The 19,628-nt window shown below is 47.6% G+C and overlaps 7 protein-coding genes across 7 annotated transcripts; 4 read left to right on the top strand and 3 right to left on the bottom strand.

Moving 5' to 3' along the window:
* The first annotated feature begins 4,503 nt into the window (after positions 1-4,503).
* DFJ58DRAFT_236881 (uncharacterized protein) lies at positions 4,504-6,180 on the top strand. The gene is made up of 5 exons (XM_041379390.1): positions 4,504-4,865; positions 4,926-5,283; positions 5,337-5,351; positions 5,404-5,513; positions 5,568-6,180. The coding sequence occupies exons 1-5, from the start codon at positions 4,631-4,633 to the stop codon at positions 6,089-6,091; spliced, it is 1,242 nt and encodes a 413-aa protein (XP_041235747.1). The 5' UTR covers positions 4,504-4,630; the 3' UTR covers positions 6,092-6,180.
* On the top strand, positions 6,023-6,596 carry DFJ58DRAFT_823287 (uncharacterized protein). Its single transcript, XM_041392110.1, has 3 exons — positions 6,023-6,211; positions 6,316-6,360; positions 6,411-6,596. The coding sequence occupies exons 1-3, from the start codon at positions 6,113-6,115 to the stop codon at positions 6,579-6,581; spliced, it is 315 nt and encodes a 104-aa protein (XP_041235748.1). The 5' UTR covers positions 6,023-6,112; the 3' UTR covers positions 6,582-6,596.
* A 1,190-nt stretch (positions 6,597-7,786) lies between these two features.
* DFJ58DRAFT_918177 (uncharacterized protein) lies at positions 7,787-9,572 on the bottom strand (the record flags this gene model as incomplete). Its single annotated transcript, XM_041395581.1, has 8 exons — positions 9,086-9,572; positions 8,973-9,060; positions 8,791-8,937; positions 8,545-8,596; positions 8,208-8,292; positions 8,112-8,138; positions 7,997-8,062; positions 7,787-7,859 (listed from the first exon to the last, which is right to left on the bottom strand). Exons 1-8 carry the CDS (start codon positions 9,178-9,180, stop codon positions 7,787-7,789), a joined length of 633 nt encoding a protein of 210 aa, XP_041235749.1. The 5' UTR covers positions 9,181-9,572.
* Positions 9,573-9,903: 331 nt separating this feature from the next.
* On the bottom strand, positions 9,904-11,266 carry DFJ58DRAFT_823299 (uncharacterized protein). Its single transcript, XM_041392111.1, has 5 exons — positions 11,049-11,266; positions 10,974-11,026; positions 10,793-10,920; positions 10,416-10,737; positions 9,904-10,352 (listed from the first exon to the last, which is right to left on the bottom strand). Exons 1-5 carry the CDS (start codon positions 11,162-11,164, stop codon positions 10,252-10,254), a joined length of 720 nt encoding a protein of 239 aa, XP_041235750.1. The 5' UTR covers positions 11,165-11,266; the 3' UTR covers positions 9,904-10,251.
* Positions 11,267-12,483: 1,217 nt separating this feature from the next.
* DFJ58DRAFT_236942 (uncharacterized protein) lies at positions 12,484-13,757 on the top strand. The gene has a single exon (XM_041379392.1). The coding sequence runs from the start codon at positions 12,743-12,745 to the stop codon at positions 13,613-13,615; it is 873 nt and encodes a 290-aa protein (XP_041235751.1). The 5' UTR covers positions 12,484-12,742; the 3' UTR covers positions 13,616-13,757.
* A 791-nt stretch (positions 13,758-14,548) lies between these two features.
* On the bottom strand, positions 14,549-15,914 carry DFJ58DRAFT_823310 (uncharacterized protein). The gene is made up of 3 exons (XM_041392112.1): positions 15,510-15,914; positions 15,377-15,456; positions 14,549-15,226 (listed from the first exon to the last, which is right to left on the bottom strand). Exons 2-3 carry the CDS (start codon positions 15,450-15,452, stop codon positions 14,790-14,792), a joined length of 513 nt encoding a protein of 170 aa, XP_041235752.1. The 5' UTR covers positions 15,453-15,456; positions 15,510-15,914; the 3' UTR covers positions 14,549-14,789.
* A 649-nt stretch (positions 15,915-16,563) lies between these two features.
* Positions 16,564-19,046, top strand: DFJ58DRAFT_823312 (cytosine-purine permease). The gene is given in 14 exon segments (XM_041392113.1): positions 16,564-16,583; positions 16,687-16,778; positions 16,831-16,920; positions 16,981-17,070; positions 17,131-17,214; positions 17,344-17,403; positions 17,452-17,608; positions 17,655-17,686; positions 17,742-17,954; positions 18,003-18,048; positions 18,101-18,378; positions 18,434-18,495; positions 18,551-18,924; positions 18,944-19,046. 12 exon segments carry the CDS (start codon positions 16,744-16,746, stop codon positions 18,889-18,891), a joined length of 1,488 nt encoding a protein of 495 aa, XP_041235753.1. The 5' UTR covers positions 16,564-16,583; positions 16,687-16,743; the 3' UTR covers positions 18,892-18,924; positions 18,944-19,046.
* The last annotated feature ends 582 nt before the right edge of the window (positions 19,047-19,628 follow it).

The raw sequence follows: 19,628 nt of genomic DNA on the forward strand, positions 1-19,628 counted from the left end.
AGGATTGGGAGAGTATCCGCATGGATGATATACGCATCTCGTCGGTCTGTAATAGACAGCACCGGTTGCGACAAGGGATGCGTCGGTAGCAACTTGCAAATTGCGTGATGGATCAGGGTACGGAGGACTGGTTTGCTTCAGGAAACACTCCTTAAGTGTCGTGAATGCATCTTGACAGGGTGCGGACCAAAGGAACACGTTATCTTTCTTCGTAAGGTTGATAAGGGGTCGTGCGATATCAGAATAAATGGGGAATGAAGTTTCGGTAGAAATGGCAGAATCCCAGGAATGATCTAGTTTCTTTGATGGTGGTTGGGATCGGCCAATCGCGGATTCCATCTGTTTTGGCAGTATCCATGGCGATGCAGCCTGGGCGAATAATCATGCCAAGATATTTGACTTCTTCTGCATCAAAGGTACATTTCTCCGGTTTCAGGAAGAGTTGTTCTTCTCGGATCTTCGTAAGAATACGACGGGTACAAGCATGGTGTTCGTTAAGGTCATCTGAAAAGATGAGGATGTCGTCCATATAGATCACCAACCATCTTCATTAATTTCTTGTTGGAAGGTGCGGTTCATGTAGGCTTGGAACGTGGCTGGAGAATTGCAAAGTCCGAAGAACATGATGTCCGGCTCATAGAGTCCATATTCCGTGGTGAACACAGCTTTCCATCTATCATCAGGGTGAATGCGGATATTGTTATAGCCGGATCGGACGTCCATCTTGGTAAAATACTTTGCTCCGTGCAGCCGTGCGACGAGAGATAAGGGAAGCGGCAGTGGATAAGCATTCTTGATCGTCCAATCGTTGATGTACCGATAATCCTGACAGGGTCGGAGATCTCCGCTTTTCTTTCCTACAAAGAAGAACCCACTGGCCTGTGGCGATTTAGATTCCGAAATAAAATTTTCCTCAATGAATGCTTTGACAGCGGTCCGTTCAGCGATGGAGAGAGGATAGATTTTCGATGTTTTGGGAATGAATCCTGGTTTCGTTTCAATACGGTGGTCAATACCGGGTCGTTCAGGGGGTAGTTGGTTAAGACCCGTCCTTGGCAAAGATGTCAGCGAAATCGTGTAGATAGGAAGGTACAAGTTCTTCGAAAGTTTTCTTCTTTTGTTCTAAGAGCCCGCAGCTAGAGCGAACTGCTGAGCTTTATTACTAACTTCGCGTATTCCGTGGGCTGTGGCAGGGGTTTGACTGTGGGTTTCTGTTCCGAGTGACTGGTTCCGTTGGAGGTTACATGGCATCTCCATGGTAGTGTTCGAATTACCCGGAGTTCGGATGCATCGAGGGAATATTCTACCAGGAATTCGTCGTCATCTAGATCATACATAGAGACTTCTCGCACTGGTGCAGCAAAGTTCTCTTGTGTCCAGACATCTTCCTTAGTATCAAAGGTTTCGTCATCTTCATCGGGAATGGGGAGTAGATCGGGGAGTGGGTCAATGGTGGGAAGAATGGATGGTGCTTCTTCGTCAATGATTTTTTTGATGGTCGCTTTCAGATAAACGATGGGGGTTCGATAACTGGTGCTTTCCTAAGTTTGGATTGCTTCCAGGTCTGGTCGATGGGTTCTTCTCGAAATAGAAGTGGAAGGTCATTCTTCTTCCTTTCTTTGTCGACTTCTTCTTCAACTTGATTACTCTTTTCCATTCGGGAAAGGATGAGGGTTTTCGGCTGCCCAGTCAATAACCGGGTTCATAGCCCATAGCCAAGGGATTCCAAGGAGGATTTGGTCTCTTTCTGCCAAGACGTGTGACGTTAAACTTTCCAATCAATGGTTCGTTCGTCAATTTTGACGGTAAGGACGCAGTATCGGCGTATGGCTCCGCTTTTGGAATAGCTTCCATCGGCGGTAGTGACCCTGAAGGGTTTACTAAGGGCATGGGTTCGGATCTTGTGCTTCTTGACGAAGTCTTCTGAAATAAAGGTTCCGGCTGCTCCGGAATCAACAACTGCGGTGGTTTCAACGGTTTTCAGACGTGTTTTCGAAATGAGGGAAATGGGAACCCGAAGTTCCTTTCGTTCACCAACTTTTCATACAAGTCTTATGGGTACATCGAGAGATACTGACGTTGATCCAGTCTCCCATATCAAAAATCCTCATTGAGACGATGGACTTCTGCTTCTTCTTCTTTGTCACTGTCTTCTACTTCTTTGCAATGAATCGAGGTCTTCCCTTTCTTCTTCTCAGGACAGTTCTTGAAAAGATGTCCGGTCTTGTGACAGGTGAAACATTTTCCGGTTCGGAAATGTTCAGCCCATTCTTCTTCAGAAAGCCGATCGATCACCATGGCGTTGGGATCTCTAGATGGTACGTATCGGTTAGATCCGAAGTTTTTCTTCTTCTGGGGTTGGTGACGCGCCCTGATGGCATTCAAGTGAAGTCGTGAGTTGTCGAGATTGATGCAGGTGGAGAGGACAACTTCGAAGTCATCAGAGACATCACCCATGCCATAGAGGCGAGCGAGCAGTCCTGGGTGTAATCCGTCTAAGAAGAATTGCTTCTTAGCGACATCACCTTGAATTCCTGCCCTTCGTGTGAGCATCAGGAATTCCGAGATGTAATCTTGGAGTTCGGTTCCTTGTTTCAGGTTGCGAAGCTTGGCTAACGTGGTTCCTGAGGGATCAAGCAGCCTAAACGCACTCTTGAAGTCGGCGAGGAATTCAATCCATGTACCGTATCCTTTGACAAGGCCTACAGTGGTCTTGTTGTTGGGATCCTGCACTTGTCTGAGGAAATCTTCCTTCCAGTAGCGCGCGTTTCCTTCGTTCATGAAGGAGGTCACGAAAATAATTTTCTGTTTGTCATCGACATAGATCTTCTCGTTGATATTGAGATAAGACATGCATGACATCAGGAATCCTTTGGATTTATCTCTATCCCCGTCGAAGACTGGGGGAGATCCGATCTTGATTTCAACGGGTTTTGTGGAAGACATTGGGGGGTTCAAAGGTGGTAGGGGTGGTACAGCACCTAAGTTCAAAGCGCCAAAAATTGGTGTTAATGACGTCAGCTTGTTTCAGCTTCTAGGGACCTGTGGTTCTATCTGTCGTGATGATCAGGGTTTGTTCTTTCTGAGCTACAGCAGTGTGATGGCGATGTATTCAGTGGAAGACTTTAATCTTTTGTTACGAACTAGGATGGTTCTGACGTATGGCTACTCGATAAGAGTAATCGGCCAAGGTCGGTTCAAGGCTTCGGCGTATACCGAAGTTTCAGTGTTTCTAAGACAAGACAAGGAGAGTGTCCTCGACTTGAATCAAGTTCAATACGACTTAAGATTGGAGGTCTTAAGTGAAGGAAGTTCCAGGTAAAACCTAGTAAGATTAAAGCAAAGAACTACATAGTACAGAACGAATTTATATAGTAAACAATAGCTGCTTTAGGGCAGGTAAGGCGGAATCAGAATGAGTCAGAGATAAGACGGAATCAGAATGAGTCAGAGATACGGAATCAGAATGAGTCAAAGATAACAAGAATAGATCACCTAGCGACGGCATGATGTGATCGTGGCGTAATACAACATAAAGAGAAAGTAACAAGGGAAAATGAATAGGGGCGTACTTGATTGTAACAATCAACAACATGAAAGGTGCCGCACAACTGAAGTCTTGTTAGTATCTGAGCGCATATTGGGGTGAAAAACAACGCACCTGACCCCATTTTTGCAAACAAGTGTCCGCTGTCTTCACCGCACCAATTGTAGTGCATGAAGCCATTTCCTTGGCCACCAGGCCCCAGAAAGTCCTGTCAAAGTTGACTCCATCACTGCCCTTTGCTTTGTGGGTGCCGATGTACTCGATCATTCACATTTCATCTTCAGGCGTCCAGTGGCATCATTGATCAGCATGAGTCTCTTGGCTCCCCAATTCAGTAGCTTTCTCTGCAGCAGCACTTTTTTCTTGCCCATTGTACTAGGTGCTGATAGTTGAATATAACCACCCTTACTTGACCTCACAGAATGAGTCAAATGAGGACAGCAGGTGGCAGTAGACTTAGAAGAGCGAGTTACAGGCATACCACATATCTATACCGGCAAAGACCGGCGTGTACTGATTATCGATGGTATGATAGGGATGGTCACACAGGTCACACAGCTACAAAGTATGACAAAGCAGTTTTGCGAAGTTGAACTTGGGAAAAATGTCTATCCAAACAGACCCTAAGGCTCTGCACAGTTTAGGTATAGTCCTGTGCTGTACATGAGTATGACCTGAACCATACCAAATATGATGCTCAAAAAGCAGCTTTTTGAGCATTGCTGACCTCAGATGGAGTCTCACTGGTTTACTGATGTTAGATCATGTCAACAACTCTCGAACCAGACAAAGCTGGATGGTTGACCTTGCAGGTGAGTGAGTATAGATTATAGGTCTTAAGATGTAAGTATACTCTAACAGTAGCTTTACAATCATTTGTTTTATATGCTAAGCAATGGTGTTGGGGGGCGGGGGGGAGAGGGGTTGGGGCTATGCAAGTTCGGACTTGAGTGTTACCTCATTCCGGAACCGATCAAGGCTCCGGGTTGGAACAGGGCACCACATACTCGTTCTGTTTCCCACCCTGTTGGGAGCTTAGTTCGGCATTAATGCTAACAAGGCACTACCTGGCACTACGCGCTCATGTTTTCTGCCAGGAAGGCCGCAGCCGTTTGGCTTTTCCTTGCCTTTGAACGGGTTCTGACTGCACAGACACCTCTGTCGAGTCATGCGCCTTTATCCTTTTACCAGGAGGTCGAAAATGATCTTGGAGGATGGGATCTTGGTGAAGCGCCTGCGGTGAATGCGACAGGACATCTGGTGTTCGAAACGGCCAATTCCCTGCTTCAACACTGGGCAAATACACGTTATCGTATTGGTATGTCTGAAAATTATGAACACTGCGCAGATATCATGACTCATCGTTTACGTCCTGCAGGTCATACAATAGTCCCAGGGACTATTCCCGTAGGCACTCTCCTCTACCATGGAGTCATCTTCGGTCCCCATTTACCGACCGCTCTGGATTGGGTGGCTGTAGAGCCAGACCACTCCTTACTTTTCTGCCGTGGGTCAATCGAAACAGGGTGCTGGCACCTCACCCTTACAGTTACTCGGCCGATGAAAGTACTCTATTTTGATGGAAACAGCGCTGCGAACCTCCCCGAGGGTACCTTGGACACCCAAGATCTTGTGGCGTGGTCGGAGATGAAACCCGAGTGGGTGAACAATGAAAAGCAGCGCATTATGGATCTGTGTAAATGGGGTCAGAAATATGGTGTGAATGGCTTTGTGAGGTTCGTTGGATTTTGAGATGCGTCAATACCTGATACTAATTTGTGAGTTATAGGATGGAAATGAATTTGTGCGAACCCATGTATAGTTCCTTGGTGATTTGTTACTAACCACGGTCATAGTGAAATCATGATCTGCAACTTCACCTCTCACATGGAGGTCGTTTCGTTCTTCAATCTCGAGAGCACTCGCGTCGGCCGGCCTCCGTCTTTCCCAGAGGACCTCAATACTGGTGAGCGAGCATGTCTATGTTTTGACATAGGTCTGATCTATTCTCCGACATCAGATCATCACATTTATGAAGTAATGCATTCTGCTTCGTGGCGCGAAAATTATCCAGGAGAAACCCGGATTGTGCTTGATTTTTCTGGGCTAGTCTCTTTCTACGACACCGCTCTCGTTCCCTCCTTGGTGCCGCGTCGTGTAGGTTTGGAGCGGTGGGATCATCGAGTGGGAGGAATATCATCAGGGGATATAGAACGTGTTCAAGACAGGCTAGCTCAAGCGTTGGTACGATCACCCGCGACAACCAGCGGCATTGACTGGAAGACCGTCTTGCGGGTGGTGGTTGATCGATATGCCAGCCGTCTGGAGATGGTGCAGTACCTTTTGAATATGACGTTGGATGATAGGTCGATCTTTGACCACGCGCAACAAGTCCAGAGACGACTGCGCACTGTACTTTTGCCCTATACTCTGTTTGCAGCTCGACATTCTGATACCAATACATCTGTCACTGGCAACACGACAAATTCGTGGGCTGCGCCAGTTTTTCGCGAATGTGCTACATCGCGCACACGGCCTCCATAAGTAGCTCATGAAGCAACATTGATGCCCTCTGAACATTTGCTCCTGCAGGCGGTGCGGGAAACTACGCGTGAAATATGCCGCGTTGTCACGAAGATGTGGGCTTCTGGATTGATTGTTGGAGTCGACCTCTTTCTATCCTCCAGAACAATTCCCAGAAGCTCATCACATACATACTCTCATGGGCGAATGGAAGGAAGATGTGACACGGTTAATCTCCTGGTTAGACTTGGAGCGTGTGGGTGAAGTGCCGACCGGCCTGTGGTATCAAGGCAACAAAGTCAAGTTACTTGTTTGTGAAATGACTGACCTCGTCGTGTAGGAGATGTGCTACTTGCCTACTTGGCCCTTTGGGTTTTTCCCGCCTCCCGGTGGTGCAGACGATGCTCCACCATTTCAGGACAGTGCTTCGTTATGGCCAGACCCAAACAAAGGGGAATGGAAGAGACCACAACCCAAGTGCATCAGACGGCTGGAGCCATATGGTTTTTAGGATATAAGATTCGCATGCATTATTGCTGATGTATATATACATCTTTGAGCTTTAGCTTTAGTCCTTGTAGAATTATTGCAGTATAATTCAAGTACGCGTGATGTATATGTACCTTTGAAAAAGGTTGTCTTACCTAACACAGCCACTACGCACGGTTATGCTCACCTTCGGAAATTGCCATGTTTCTATGCTCCATACTGCCAGCTCGGTCGACGTTGACAACATTGATGCCTCGGTCGTGATCGCCAGCACTCTGTCAGCATCTGGAGAAAAGCTCAGAAAATCGATCCCGCGTTGGAATTTTGTGGCTTGGGTCAAGTGTCTTGCAGCTGATGAGCTCTACCTCGGAATCATTGCTTGCGATCAATCGCCGGTTTTGTGGTGCAACCAATTTGTTCACCCACTCGTGATGCCCCTCCATTCTCTTCGATACAACTCTATTTTATAAGTCCCACTGTCACCATACATCGTCTATTCCGGAGAACTGCGTCGACTGAAACTATGTACGTTTTATCAACTTTAAACACTCGAGTGGCTGTCACGACCGGACTTAATACACGCCGAGATACCAGGTTGTTCGCTCTAAACTTTGGCTGCAGGCGGCGTGCTTCCAATTCTTACAAATTCATGCCGACGGTGTAATTTTTTTGGCGCCCTCAGGCTGCACAACTTGTGCAACTTGTGTGTCTCCACAGCTTTCAAAATGCCTTGCATAACTTGCGTTCGCTGCGATCGTGCAGATGGTGCTTCTTGGCCCGTCGTTGAATCTGACTGGTAACGCTCGATGGGTATGCCTTTCAAATATGATCAATGTCGTTGTCGTACGTGTATTATCTCTGTTTCTCATGTTGAGCTGCTACTCCAACATCTCACATATCCCAGGCTGAACGGTCACATCTAGCGTACGTCCTGATCACCTCTCACCAAATCGAAATGTATTTCCCTCACTGTACTATCGCTTTAGTCATGCCGTCAACTCCCAACCCAGGGTCTGCATACGCATTGGATGCAGCCAAAAGATCTCACATCCCATACCGCGAGTAGTTCACTAAGTCTTCTAACGTGTGTTTTATGCAGCCATCTTTTATAATATCTTAAGGGTATCATAGCCTTACTTCTCAGGCTCTGCCGATGAGACTGGATGGAAGTGTAACATTGAATTTGGGTAAGCGTTCCTGCGAGCTTCTCCCGATTATTAATACATCTTAGTTGAGATTGGAATTGCAGAACTTGATTTGGTTGAGCACGCTGACGGCGTATTCTAGTTTTAGTGTGGGTCTACAAAAGTCATGGATGATCCAAGGACTGTACACCCAATACTTTTCCTCTGTACTATGTAGTCTCCGCGTTTTCCTCGCGCAGACTTCACACCAACGCTGTCTCTGGCGCTTGTCCCCAATCAATCATTTCCTCACCTGCAATCTTCACTTGGTTCGAGCCTTACATATTCTTCCTTTGACAGAGATCTAACTTGCTTATGTCTGGCGTCGCGTGTCAAGGAAGGATAGAAGCGGTGTGCTATATACTCACAGTGCACTTGGAAGTTGAAAGCTTGGTCTAGGACATTAAGCGCAACAACACAATCCATACTCATGATGGATAGGCTGCTAACTTTTGAAGACGCACGTCCATTCGGCTTCAGCTCCAAGGAGCACTGCAGTTTTGTCACTTTCCGATATGATCGGATCGCATGCAAACACTGCGCAATGGTCTGCAGTGGCAAGATCAGATAGATGATGTTTATCAGACCCACAGTGCCGGGACACTTCGCCATTCGTTTACTAAAACTCCTATTGCTTATTCTAGTATAGCTCATTAGGCCACCGCATGCATTGAGTCTCTAACCTTCCTCGACACAATGCACTTGTATGATCCCCATCGTGGCCTACTGTCTTCCTCACCGTCTCTCTGATGTGCTGGCAACAGTGAATGACACTCGATACCTCATACTGTCGACACTCACAAACACATCGGCGGCGCAGATCATCTACCACGCCGATATTATATATATGATTCTTTGACAATAAAATAGTCGCTTAAACTAGGGTGTAAAGTATGATGCAATGAAAGTCTAGGCTCGTGAGTCGTGACCAGCCTGGCATATAATACCACGGATACTCGAGTGGTGTAGCCATCAAAAAATTCTCACCATCTCAAATTGACGCTATAGTCAGACTGGTTATGAGTCTAGTGATTCCAGCGATCACACCTTCGCCGCACCGGTCGTTTCGCGCTTTCTGAACCGTTTTTCACGTGCCAAAGTCGAGCGTATGTTCATTGCTGTCAACAGACGACCTTGATTTCCGATATTGTGCTTAGTGCATATCACTCCGATGACGACACGGACGATACCCAGCTGAAAGCGCTGTCAAGTTTGATAAATTCAAATACAACACCGTCCACAATGCTTCCACCCCCACTCGCACCGCCATCAAAACCTCCGATGTCGATCTGAGTGGCTTGGGCATTGCGCCAGAGCCTGCGCGCGGTTCTTCACAACATACTTCGGTCCGTGCTCTATTCCTGTCGCCACTGTTGTCCCCAGTGACAGGGACGTCGTTCTCGCGTCCGCACAGTCCAGCGATACCCCCAAAACCATCTTCACCAATTAATGCGACTTCTTCTGCTTACTCCAGCCCAATAATACCAGTTGCAATACCCTCGCCATTTCAACCATCTTCAAGAATGCATTCACCCTTTCAACTCCCGCCGCCACCCAAGGCACTTTCTGCGCTCTCGATACTACCACTCCTACCACCCCACGGCTCAGTGTGTATCCCATGCCAGGGGCTACTTTTTTCACATCGTCTCCTAACACCGGCTGGGCAACAGCCGCATATCAAGACGACGACGACCCACTCTCTGGTTCCTCAACCCTCCCTCGCACAGATCCCTTCCCGGCACTACGCGAGTCCATGGACTCATCTCTCAATCACCATCCTCCACCCAAGCACTGAACTCTGGCAAGTCATCGAAGTCAATATCTTTCGGCAAATTTGCGACTTCATTGCGGATCTGCACACCATCCCCGCCGCCTGTCCCAGCAATGCCAAGCTCGCAGTCTTGTACATCTCTGCGCATACGCACGCAGAGTCTGCTTGATCATGCTGCCACTCAGCGCGGGCAGTGGCCTTCCCCACTGACTACGCATTCCAGGCACCCCATGCTACTACCACTATCTGCTTCTCCGTCATTTGGTCGGGATATGGATTTATTGAGCAATGGTGGCTCGCGCTGAAGTTTGGGTCTCTGCCATTGAATGTGCTGTCTACGATGGTACCTCAGTTGTCGCTGTCCCCGCCGCCCGTGTCGTTGTCCCAACCACTGTTGTCATTTGCATCGTTGTCATCGTTGTCGTCACAAGCCGAGAGACCGCCTGCGAAGTCGGTTCAGACGGGTGGGCCGAATGCACACGATTTGTCCTTCTTTGAAGAGTTATGAGCTGTGATTGATGTATTAGGTATTGGTTTTAGGTTTATCGCGGTGCAATGTGTATTGACGATTAACGAAATTTGTAAAATTTTGATGTGTATGAGCGAAGTTAATTCTTGCGTTGTCAATGGGGTACAATACTGGCAAAATTAAAATAATAAATAAATAAATATATCACAGAATCGTCAGCAATCAGAATCAATCGAGCGAGCAGCCAGGTACGTAGTACAAAATAATTTCATTTTCTTGACCATAGTTTCGTTCGCTTCCAAAACTTCCACGCAGACCTACCCCACGCCTTGTCTGCGCCACCACGGGTCCTGTTCTTCTTCTGATGTCCTGTAAAAGAGATACACGACCGTGAGTCAGTATACTTGAACGCACGCAGACCATGGTACGCACCAAGCAAATTTGGATCCGCATATTGCGAGGCGTAAGGCGCCTTTGACTGCATCGAGTAAGTAGGGTTGGGATCTTGGGCTTGCCTTGCATAGTTCCGAAACCTGGAATGCATGAACCGTGATAAGCGCGTAGATCTTGCAGCTGGCGGTGGGACAACATGAGCATCGTATGGCGGAGGAGGGTCTTGGCTTGGTGGCGATGCAGCGATGGCGCGACTGTTATGATGAGATGGGGGAGGGTTAGAGTTTGGGGGTTGCTCGACCCCATTGATCAGGAGGCGCTCAGTACCATCCGGGAATAAGTAGGTGATGTACTCGTTGCCCTATTGAATAATGAATGATTGTTAAGATAGAGAAAGACGAGTAAACATCACTTACATGTGAATCTCTACGAACAGGACGGTCAGAGTATACAGTGGTTTTCTTGCCCAAAATGACCACAGCATTCTTGACTGAATTTATCACAATGATACGCTTGCCCAGGACTTCAATATGCAAGATAGTACCTAGAAGGCACGGAATTGGGATGCATTATGTTGGAGCAACGGGAGACACTCACCATACTTCTTGCCCCCCTTCGCAAAGGTGAGCCAAGGCTGATTCGAGGCATTCCTGATTCCAAATGAGAGGCCACCCACGGGGGGCGGGGTGATATGATGCAGGATTCTTGTTCAACACCTGCTTGACCAGGTATACTCCGATACCAGCAAGACATAGATACAGCCAAGTACTGACGTTGGATGTCAACATGACCCAGTAGAAGAGAATCAACAAGTAAAGAACGAGGCTGAAGCGCTGATACTACTATAGCGACCGGAGCCACTGTCAGTGTCACACCACAGCACGCTCCATATATATAGAAATAGGGGCGCTCAGTGTGCTGCGTCGGGCGACTCGGGCCAGGCCTATATGGCCGCCGTGACGCTGAGCGCTAAGCTTCCATTCCTAACAAAGACAAACATAGTCTTCTATTATGTAATATCGCCGGCTGGAAGGCAAACTGGCAAAGTTCTTAGCTTCCGTGGTGAAACATTTTTCGAATCACATAGACTGCGAATTCTCGACGCCATTCGAATTTTTTTCCATCCGCCTAGTCCCTGCATGCTGTTTTTCGGACTGACATATTGCTATAGGTAGAGTTTCCGATCTCTTTCCAAACTAAAAACCTTTGTGATCACGTCAGACCTTCTGCATTGCCGCAAGTTTGAGTCTTGATTTCGACCATGGCTCCTGTCGGGGCTATTCGCGCATGATGCTGTACAGGACTTCGGATTGTATACGGATTGCACGGTTAGAGTAAGTAAATCCGAGTCCCAGATTCGACCATGAAACAAGTAACTGGACCTTCATGCCTTGGAGCAGATGATCCACTCATCCTGATGGGAGCGAGAGCATCTCGACACTTCTAGAGATCAGCAACGTAAGTTTCATTCAGGGCTATGATCGGTACCGAGTCCATCCTCTAGGCGTACCAGAAGCCATGATAGTCGGACCGTGTGTGTAGTTTCGTTAGAGTTGATATCAATGCTTACTTGACTATTTACATCACCTTCAGATTGCTCGAGATGCCAGCCCGAACGCACTCCATGCGTCTTTATCGATGTCGAGCAACTTGGGCTAAAATACAGCCGGTCAGGTGCAATGCGCTTTAAAGGTACGCTGAGTGGTCTTGTCAAGTGAGAAGTTAAAGGAAGAATCTGTCTGTATTTTTTAGCGTTTTTGTGCATGTCGTTCCCTATACTTGTGTCTGGCACATCCGAGTCAGCGTGCTGTCCGTCATTGCTGGAAATTTTATCGCGCGTTCATTAAGCACCAGCTATGAGCTCGAGATATTAATAAGCAGGATGCATGATGCATTCATTGGGGCGGGTTGTGGCAACTGTGGCACATAATTGGTTGGTTGTCGCATGTTCTACCTTTGTGATGCAAATGGGGCGACATCATGTGGGTAATCGGAACAATCCCCAGAGCATCCACACTTGAATGGTTTTCGGATATTGAGAAATTGCTTTGTGATTGTGGTTTTGGATGCCGTGGTACGTCCACAGTAGCCCAACCTTTATATACTGAAATGCAGATTCCCTACAGCACCACACACACTACCACCTCATATTCTTGGTAACTTTACATCCCTTGTTTCCCCGCATCAATCATGAATTCGTTCAAGAAAATGTTCCAAAAGTAAGTCGACCGTTCTCGTGTTCTACTCATTATCATCATACTGATCAATACCGCTCAGGTCCAACGACGACCAGAAGGTATCGCTTAAGCACTCCAAGTCGATGCCATACGGATTCTCTTCAGAAGGGAGGAAGCGCGAGCCTCCTCATGCCGATCCTTCCAAACCCTGCATACCGTGGCAAGACTCCCCTTAAAAAATCCGACATTGTGTACGTCGAGCAAGCCCCGGGGATACTCGAGATCTATCACGGCAAACTGTCGCAACACACCTACTACCATGAGCCAACTCGTACAAACGTTGACACGGACTTGCTGGCCAAGTTTCCCTATTCCCCTCAACCAACTGAGGGCCTCCCTCGCAGCGGTTTCAGAGCACTTTCTTTGAACTCAAAGAATACCAAGCCCCAAATTCCTATCCATAATTGGGGTACAAGTGGTCAACAAGCCTACCCTTCCATTCCCCGCAGAAACCAGAGGCATGAGGTCACCGTTGATCAAGCTTCGGCGGATGTACTTCGGACCCCTGGTGATACTCGCAGTGGCAGACTGGCAGAACGTATTCGCGCCAAGTCGAGCACTGATCGCTCAAACATCTCTGCTCCTCCCGCTCCTGCTCCCCCTCTTCCTACCACCCGTGCCCCACATCCAATACTCTCGCGCTCCGCACACAGCTCACGCGTAAATGTCCGGGAAGTTCCATCCCATGTCGCGGTCCCGACTCCTGCGCCAGCATATCCACAGTCCTACTGGCCTTACTCCCAATACGATGAGATTTCACATGAGCAGGACCCGACCGTCCTCCGTAGAATGATCAATCGCTATCCCTTGGCGCCTGTTTGCAGCAAGCACTGCCCAGAGCATATGCGTCCCATGTACCTTGACATGGGCGAGCCGCGCCCTGTCGAGAGGACACTCCAATGGTACATCCATATGTCATTGGCCGAACGTCGTCCCCTCGATGTACGCGCTGGTGGCCGTTACCGCCGCGTCGTTGATATGAGTAACATGGACATCATCTGAACTAATTGGTCTCAGCAGGGTCATCATCAGTTATTTTGTGGAGACGGTAGTTAGTTTTTGAAGAGAGTTTTGGTGCTGGTTTACCTACTCGCATATGTCGTGTGTTATGTATATGAATATGAATATGATTTATGAAACGGAATTTATTTACTATTCAAGGGAAATTATAGTTAGCTTGACGCATATTCGAGTGTAAGTGCTCATATCAGAGAAACTGGAGAGACTGATCCGACTCAAATAGCCCCGAAGCCAGGCCCAACTACCACTAACGCTTGTCTCAGTCTCTCCACAAGGTGGGGGTGCCAAACACTCAACGAGATACAACCCAATATATTGTCTATATAAATGTGATCACACGCATACAAACAGTGATGTACACTTTCAACTGTATGATCTGTCTTACCGACAATATTACCAGCGGATCATCAGACGAAAAGCTGTATGTAAGTGCGAGGGCACAGACGCCAGCACACACGAATCCGAGAAGATTTCCTACAGGACTCTGATTCCATCCGTCAAAAACTACATTCAAGTTGTGTGCGATGATGTCATTAATATTGTACCACTGGAGCGCAGAGCTAGTAGGTCAACTTATGAATTCACCGAGGGAAGGTACGAAAGTACATATTGCGAGACTGATCAAACAGTAAGCGGTACTGTCTGCGAAAATACCGGCGAGTGGGATGTCACTTCAGACTCCGGAATCAATAGGAACTTTGTGATCGCACAAGCTCTATGATAAAGGCACTGATAATTCAAGAGTACTCGGTCAAGTTCGATTGGGAATCGAAACGAGTGATCAAGGACATGTGAGATGCGAAGAGTGATGATGATAGAGATAGAGATAGAGACGTAGTCAAGTGAATGACGACGGGCTTGGATCAGAATCAGAATGAGTGAAGAAATGAGAGTTATATATATATGAGGGAGTGCGTCAAGGGCTAGGAGCAACTGAAGGTGGTTGAAGCGTTGGTCAAAGGGTCGAGTAGACGTGGTTGGTCCAATGATACTGGAATGCACCGGTTAGAAACGTGAACGACAAGGAGGCGGCATAAGGTGATGCTTGATTGTCTGATCCCCACGCGGGATATGTTTGCGTGTCGAGAACTTAGGCAGTGACAATGAAGAGAGCTAGAAGTAAAGATGAAATACGTGTGCTGCACCTGTAGTAAAATTAATGACCGTTGGTATGTGGAAGGGATGCACAGCAAAGAAGGGGCACGAGACGAGCCAACGAGGGAAGTAGGTTTATCCGCACGGTTGCTGCACCTGGTGTAGCAGTATTAGTATCAGGAGCAGGAGGTGTTGTGAGCGTCGAGGCGGCAATAGGCTGGGATTGCAACGATGATGACTGAGCTTGGCCATGTGATTGGCCGTGTGGCTGCCGTGTTTGTGTTATCGTTTGCCGTGGCGGAGCAACAAACAGTGTCTGCACAGAAATCATTGAACCCCAGTGGTTGGAAATCGACCCAAATAAAGACATACTTGTCTGTCTCGCACTATCGACGACACGAGGACTGGGACAGGAGAAAATAAATCGCCTTGGCGCGCTGATGGAGTTTGGTTGCTTCATTAATATTAGAGGGAGTGCGGCGAAAGAGGGTTGAAAGGCTGGCCAATGAGTACACTTGCAATCCCAAGAGATGGTGCGAGAGGGCGGCGGCGGCGGCGATGGACAGAGGACCGGTTACCGTTTCTTGCGGAGGAGTGAGGTACCGATCAAGAAGTTAGAATAAGAACTGGTTTAGAAACGCTAGTGACGCACATGGTCATTATATGGAACATTGCTATCAAAAAAGCCAGGTAGCAGTTGCATCGTCCTCGTCACGTGTGGCATCGGTCTAGGATGTCAATACTTAAAGCAATAGAAAAGGCCAAGAAATACGCTACGTACTGTGCCTAGTCGGCTTATGGGTTCACGGTCTGGGGAGTTTGGCACTGCCAATGTATGCCAGTGGGGGTTCAGAAAAGACCGTGTGGTGGATAATGGGTCATCCGAGCTACCATCGAATGTAGCTGCACGAGCAAGAATAGATCGTGGAACGAAATCATCTTGTAACACAGGTGTCCGCTGGCTCGGTGAAAGCTGAGAGAGTTCCAGAAAACCCTTGTTGAACCTGGTGTTCACAGAAATGGGAGGACGAGTCGTAGCTGTAAGAGAAGTGGGAGTAGATGGTTTGCGGTTGGTGTAAGGCTCTTGCACCTCTGGTGGACTCGGCACTGTCAAACGTTCAGGGACATGACTTCATGAGATGTCTGTTGCCTGAGTGTGTAGTGCCCTGAGCCCTCCTTCATATCGATAGACCAGTTGTTGTTCATTCACCGCTTTTGGAGTTGGACAAACAACTTTTCGGCAGTAATATTCTTACTGCAATGTGCATCAAAAATATATGTTTGCCTATGTCTCCGTTCAGCGTTCGGACGCGTTTAAACACGTTCAAGACAGTTCAAGCAGTGTCGAACGGAGAGCGTAACCAAGGGCTGGGTCCTCGAACGTTCAAGGACTGAACTTTTTCATCACTACCAGCGACGCATCAACTTGAAGGCTCGTATCCTGAACACTGGCAATAGGACCTTAATCCGTTCGGGCCCACCCGCCCTTCACACTGCTTTTCACCCTAGGTTTCAGGCTGTTGTTTCTGCCCGTAAAGCCATGCGGGCTTTCGTCCGGAACATCGTTACATGATTCCCTTTTTGTTTTCCTACCGTCACTCATCATCTCCGAATTTCAGTCGTGCTTCTACATCTCCTTTCTCGAGTTAGACGCAAAGTCTCGGAACGCATAGACATAATTCTAACCCTACTACACTCGTACCTCGCTTCGGGGTAGAATTCCAGCTACTATCAAGGATATGTTCACTGAATCATGCTGCATCGTTCCCAACTTGAAACTTTGAAAGCTTGGGAACAACACAGACCGAGAAGCTTGATTGACCAATTAAAGATCTTGCTGTTTTGATATATGCGGGTATGTAGTGTTATCCGTCACGGTAAGTTTCGGATCCCACTTGCTGTACTTTCGCCAGCTAACGACATTTAACAATAGGAATAGGCACCCCGGACCGACTCATCTGACACTGTTGCACATCGATCGACCAAACTGAAACAGGTCGATTACTACTCACGCAATGCAGTCTTACACAGTGGAGCAAAAACAGGACAGGTCCGTTGAACTGCCATTCTAGTCTTAGTGTATCCTCTGATGAGCATACGAGGGATGATAGTATGGAGGACAGTCGCTATCACATAGGATTCCTCAGACGTACCACTCAGTTATTTTCTCGATATGGAATTGAAACTCATGGGTGAGTGAGATGAAGATGTTGTGATACCTGTCTTAGCTTTTTTACTGATCCTTGGATCAGCATCATGCCGGTGTCGGCAGAGGAACGTCTCGAGACTCGGTGGTACCAGTTGTTTTTCATTTGGTTCTCCTCTTGCATGAATATCTTGACGTATGGTTTCAGTGTTGTCTTAATTCTGGCGCTATTCCCTAATCCACCCAACACCTCCAGATTCAGCACTGGTGTTGCTGGCCCTGCATTTTTTTCCCTGGGAGTTTGCGACTCCATAATTATCATCGTCAGTGTTAACCTAGTGTAAGTCAACAGTCCACGAAATCTCGATCTGCAGCGATTGACCTTCAGCTAGATGCTGTTTATTGCCAGGATTCTTGTGAGTTTTACTATTCCTCTCTGCGCATTTCCAGGGACTTCATAATGCACTAGTGCTGTTTTCGGGCCAAAGCTTGGCCTGCGAGCTATGGTACAAGCGAGGTACTCATGGGGGCGAGTTATTTTTCCGATTGCCAGTATCATTCCCTGACCGACATCAAGGTATTTCGGTGCCATCATACCGGCCGTCTTGAATGTTTTCTCCTCGGAAGGTTTCCTCATTCTGAGCTGTATCATTGGCGGACAAACGATAGCTAGCTTGTGTTCTCAACTTCATGATACTCTTGGTATCGTCATCCTTGGTATTATATCTCTTGTGGTATGTCGGAATTCCTCTTGTTGCACTAGGAATGACAGGTTTCAAGGTCACTTCCTGCGGATACCGCATTATCCATTGGTGGGACCCCTCCAACATCAATCATCCAGAATTCTGACGGAATGTTGATTCATAGGTACGAAAGTGTTGCATGGATCCCGAATGTAATCGCTTTTATCGCCATGCTAGCTGTCGGTTATCCACAACTACGTGAAAACCTATCGGCTCCCGTCCCTCCAGCAACACCCGCTAATGTCATCTCTTTTGCGTCCATTCTCGCATCTAACATGATCAGCTGGTGTCCCATGATCCCTGACTATGGCGTATACCATAGCCCTCACGTTTCTTCGTGAGTTTTCCCGGGCCATCGCCAGGGTTCCCCTTGACATTCCGATAGTGCGAGAATTTTCATTTACACATATCTTGGGTTCTTCGTGTCCAATGTAAGCCATTTATGTTGGTACCAGTTGCACCTTGTCGATTTCTTTTGGAAAGGTGACTGGTCAGGCTTTGGGTGCCGCATTCGCAGCAGCAGCTCCGAGCGTGCCTGCTTGGAATGCAGGATTTGATGACAGATCTTCCGTCGGTGGCTTGTTACACAGCGTCTTGTTACCTACAGGCGCATTTGGAGAAATCCTGACTGCTTTGGTTGCTCTCAGCATATCCAGTGCCTGTGCACCAACGATATATACGTTCAGCAACAGTTTCATGGCTATTTCTACGTGGTTCGCTGCGGTGCCCAGATGGGTATATATCCTCATCTCAGAGGGAATGTAGGTGTCATCAAGTGGATGCAAGCCTCGGGGACGCTCATTATTTGGGTTCAAGCCTGATACCAGTGGCCATTGTTGGTGCCAAAAAGTTTTATGCTACCTTTGTTGACATCCTGAGTAGAAGTCCCAAATATCGGCATCTATCGTTAGCGCTAACATGATGATCTCTCAGATATCGATGGATATTGGACATCAGCATTCTCTGCGATAATACTCACAGAGCATATGTTATTCCGACGAGCCTTGTTTTCTGAGGACCAATATCCCATCACAACTTGGGCTTCATATGCTTTCTTGCCTAGCGGTATCCCCGCAGTAGCGGCCTTCGTGTGCGCGTGTGGCGCTATTGTTCCATTCATGTCACAGGCTTGGTATGTAGGACCAGTAGCGAGGCAGGGCAGTGGAGACGTTGGTGTGTTCGTAGGGTTTGTGGTGGGAGCTATCACCTATGCGTTGGCGAGGAGTTTCGAGAAAATACTGTACAAGAAGATGGGTAGAGCAGATGCTTACTAGTACTTTTATCGATGTGTACATGAGTTGCCTTTGACCAGAGACAAGTTGCTTTGATTGGTGCCAACTCCGAGGCCTCGATCCTTCTGGCGACTTGAATATTCGATGATGATGACGTATATCCGACCTGGTCCATATACTTACCCCACATTTGATCACACTTGATCACACACGACGTGATGGCGAAGTCCGCTGCCGCAGCGAAATTTTGAGCTACTTTATAAGTACACGAATCAGCGAAATCACGGGTATGATGGGAGCCCATTTAGAAGAGGGTTGTCGCAAAACGTGGTATCTCCGCTTGGATGTAGAACGCTAGACTTCACCAGTCTAGTAGAACACCATATTAACGGTGCTCTCCAATAGCCAGGCTCCACAATGTCGGTGTCACGAGGGCCTCTGCCTGTTCACCTTCGCTGTCGTTGTCAAACGACTGAACAGACACTTGCGACAATTAATATTTCGTTGTAGCGACGACATTTAATGACTCAACCTCGCTCCCTCAGTTGCACGCGTTCTTGTTGGAAGCTTTGAGATGGAAACCTATCGTTCGCATAGGTAAATTGAATTTCGGCACACTCCTGCACGATGCTGACATGTGCCTCAGGACGATTTCCACACTGTGCAATCAAGGATATTTTGTGGGTCAGTGTCTTACTAATTTGCGGTAGCCCACATTCCCATTCTAGTGTGTGTGCAATCAGCAAGGATACTGCATTTCCAAGGGTGCAACAGTTTAC

Source organism: Suillus subalutaceus (assembly GCF_016647625.1).
Source record: "Suillus subalutaceus strain FC151 chromosome Unknown DFJ58scaffold_267, whole genome shotgun sequence".
Lineage (NCBI taxonomy): Eukaryota > Fungi > Basidiomycota > Agaricomycetes > Boletales > Suillaceae > Suillus > Suillus subalutaceus.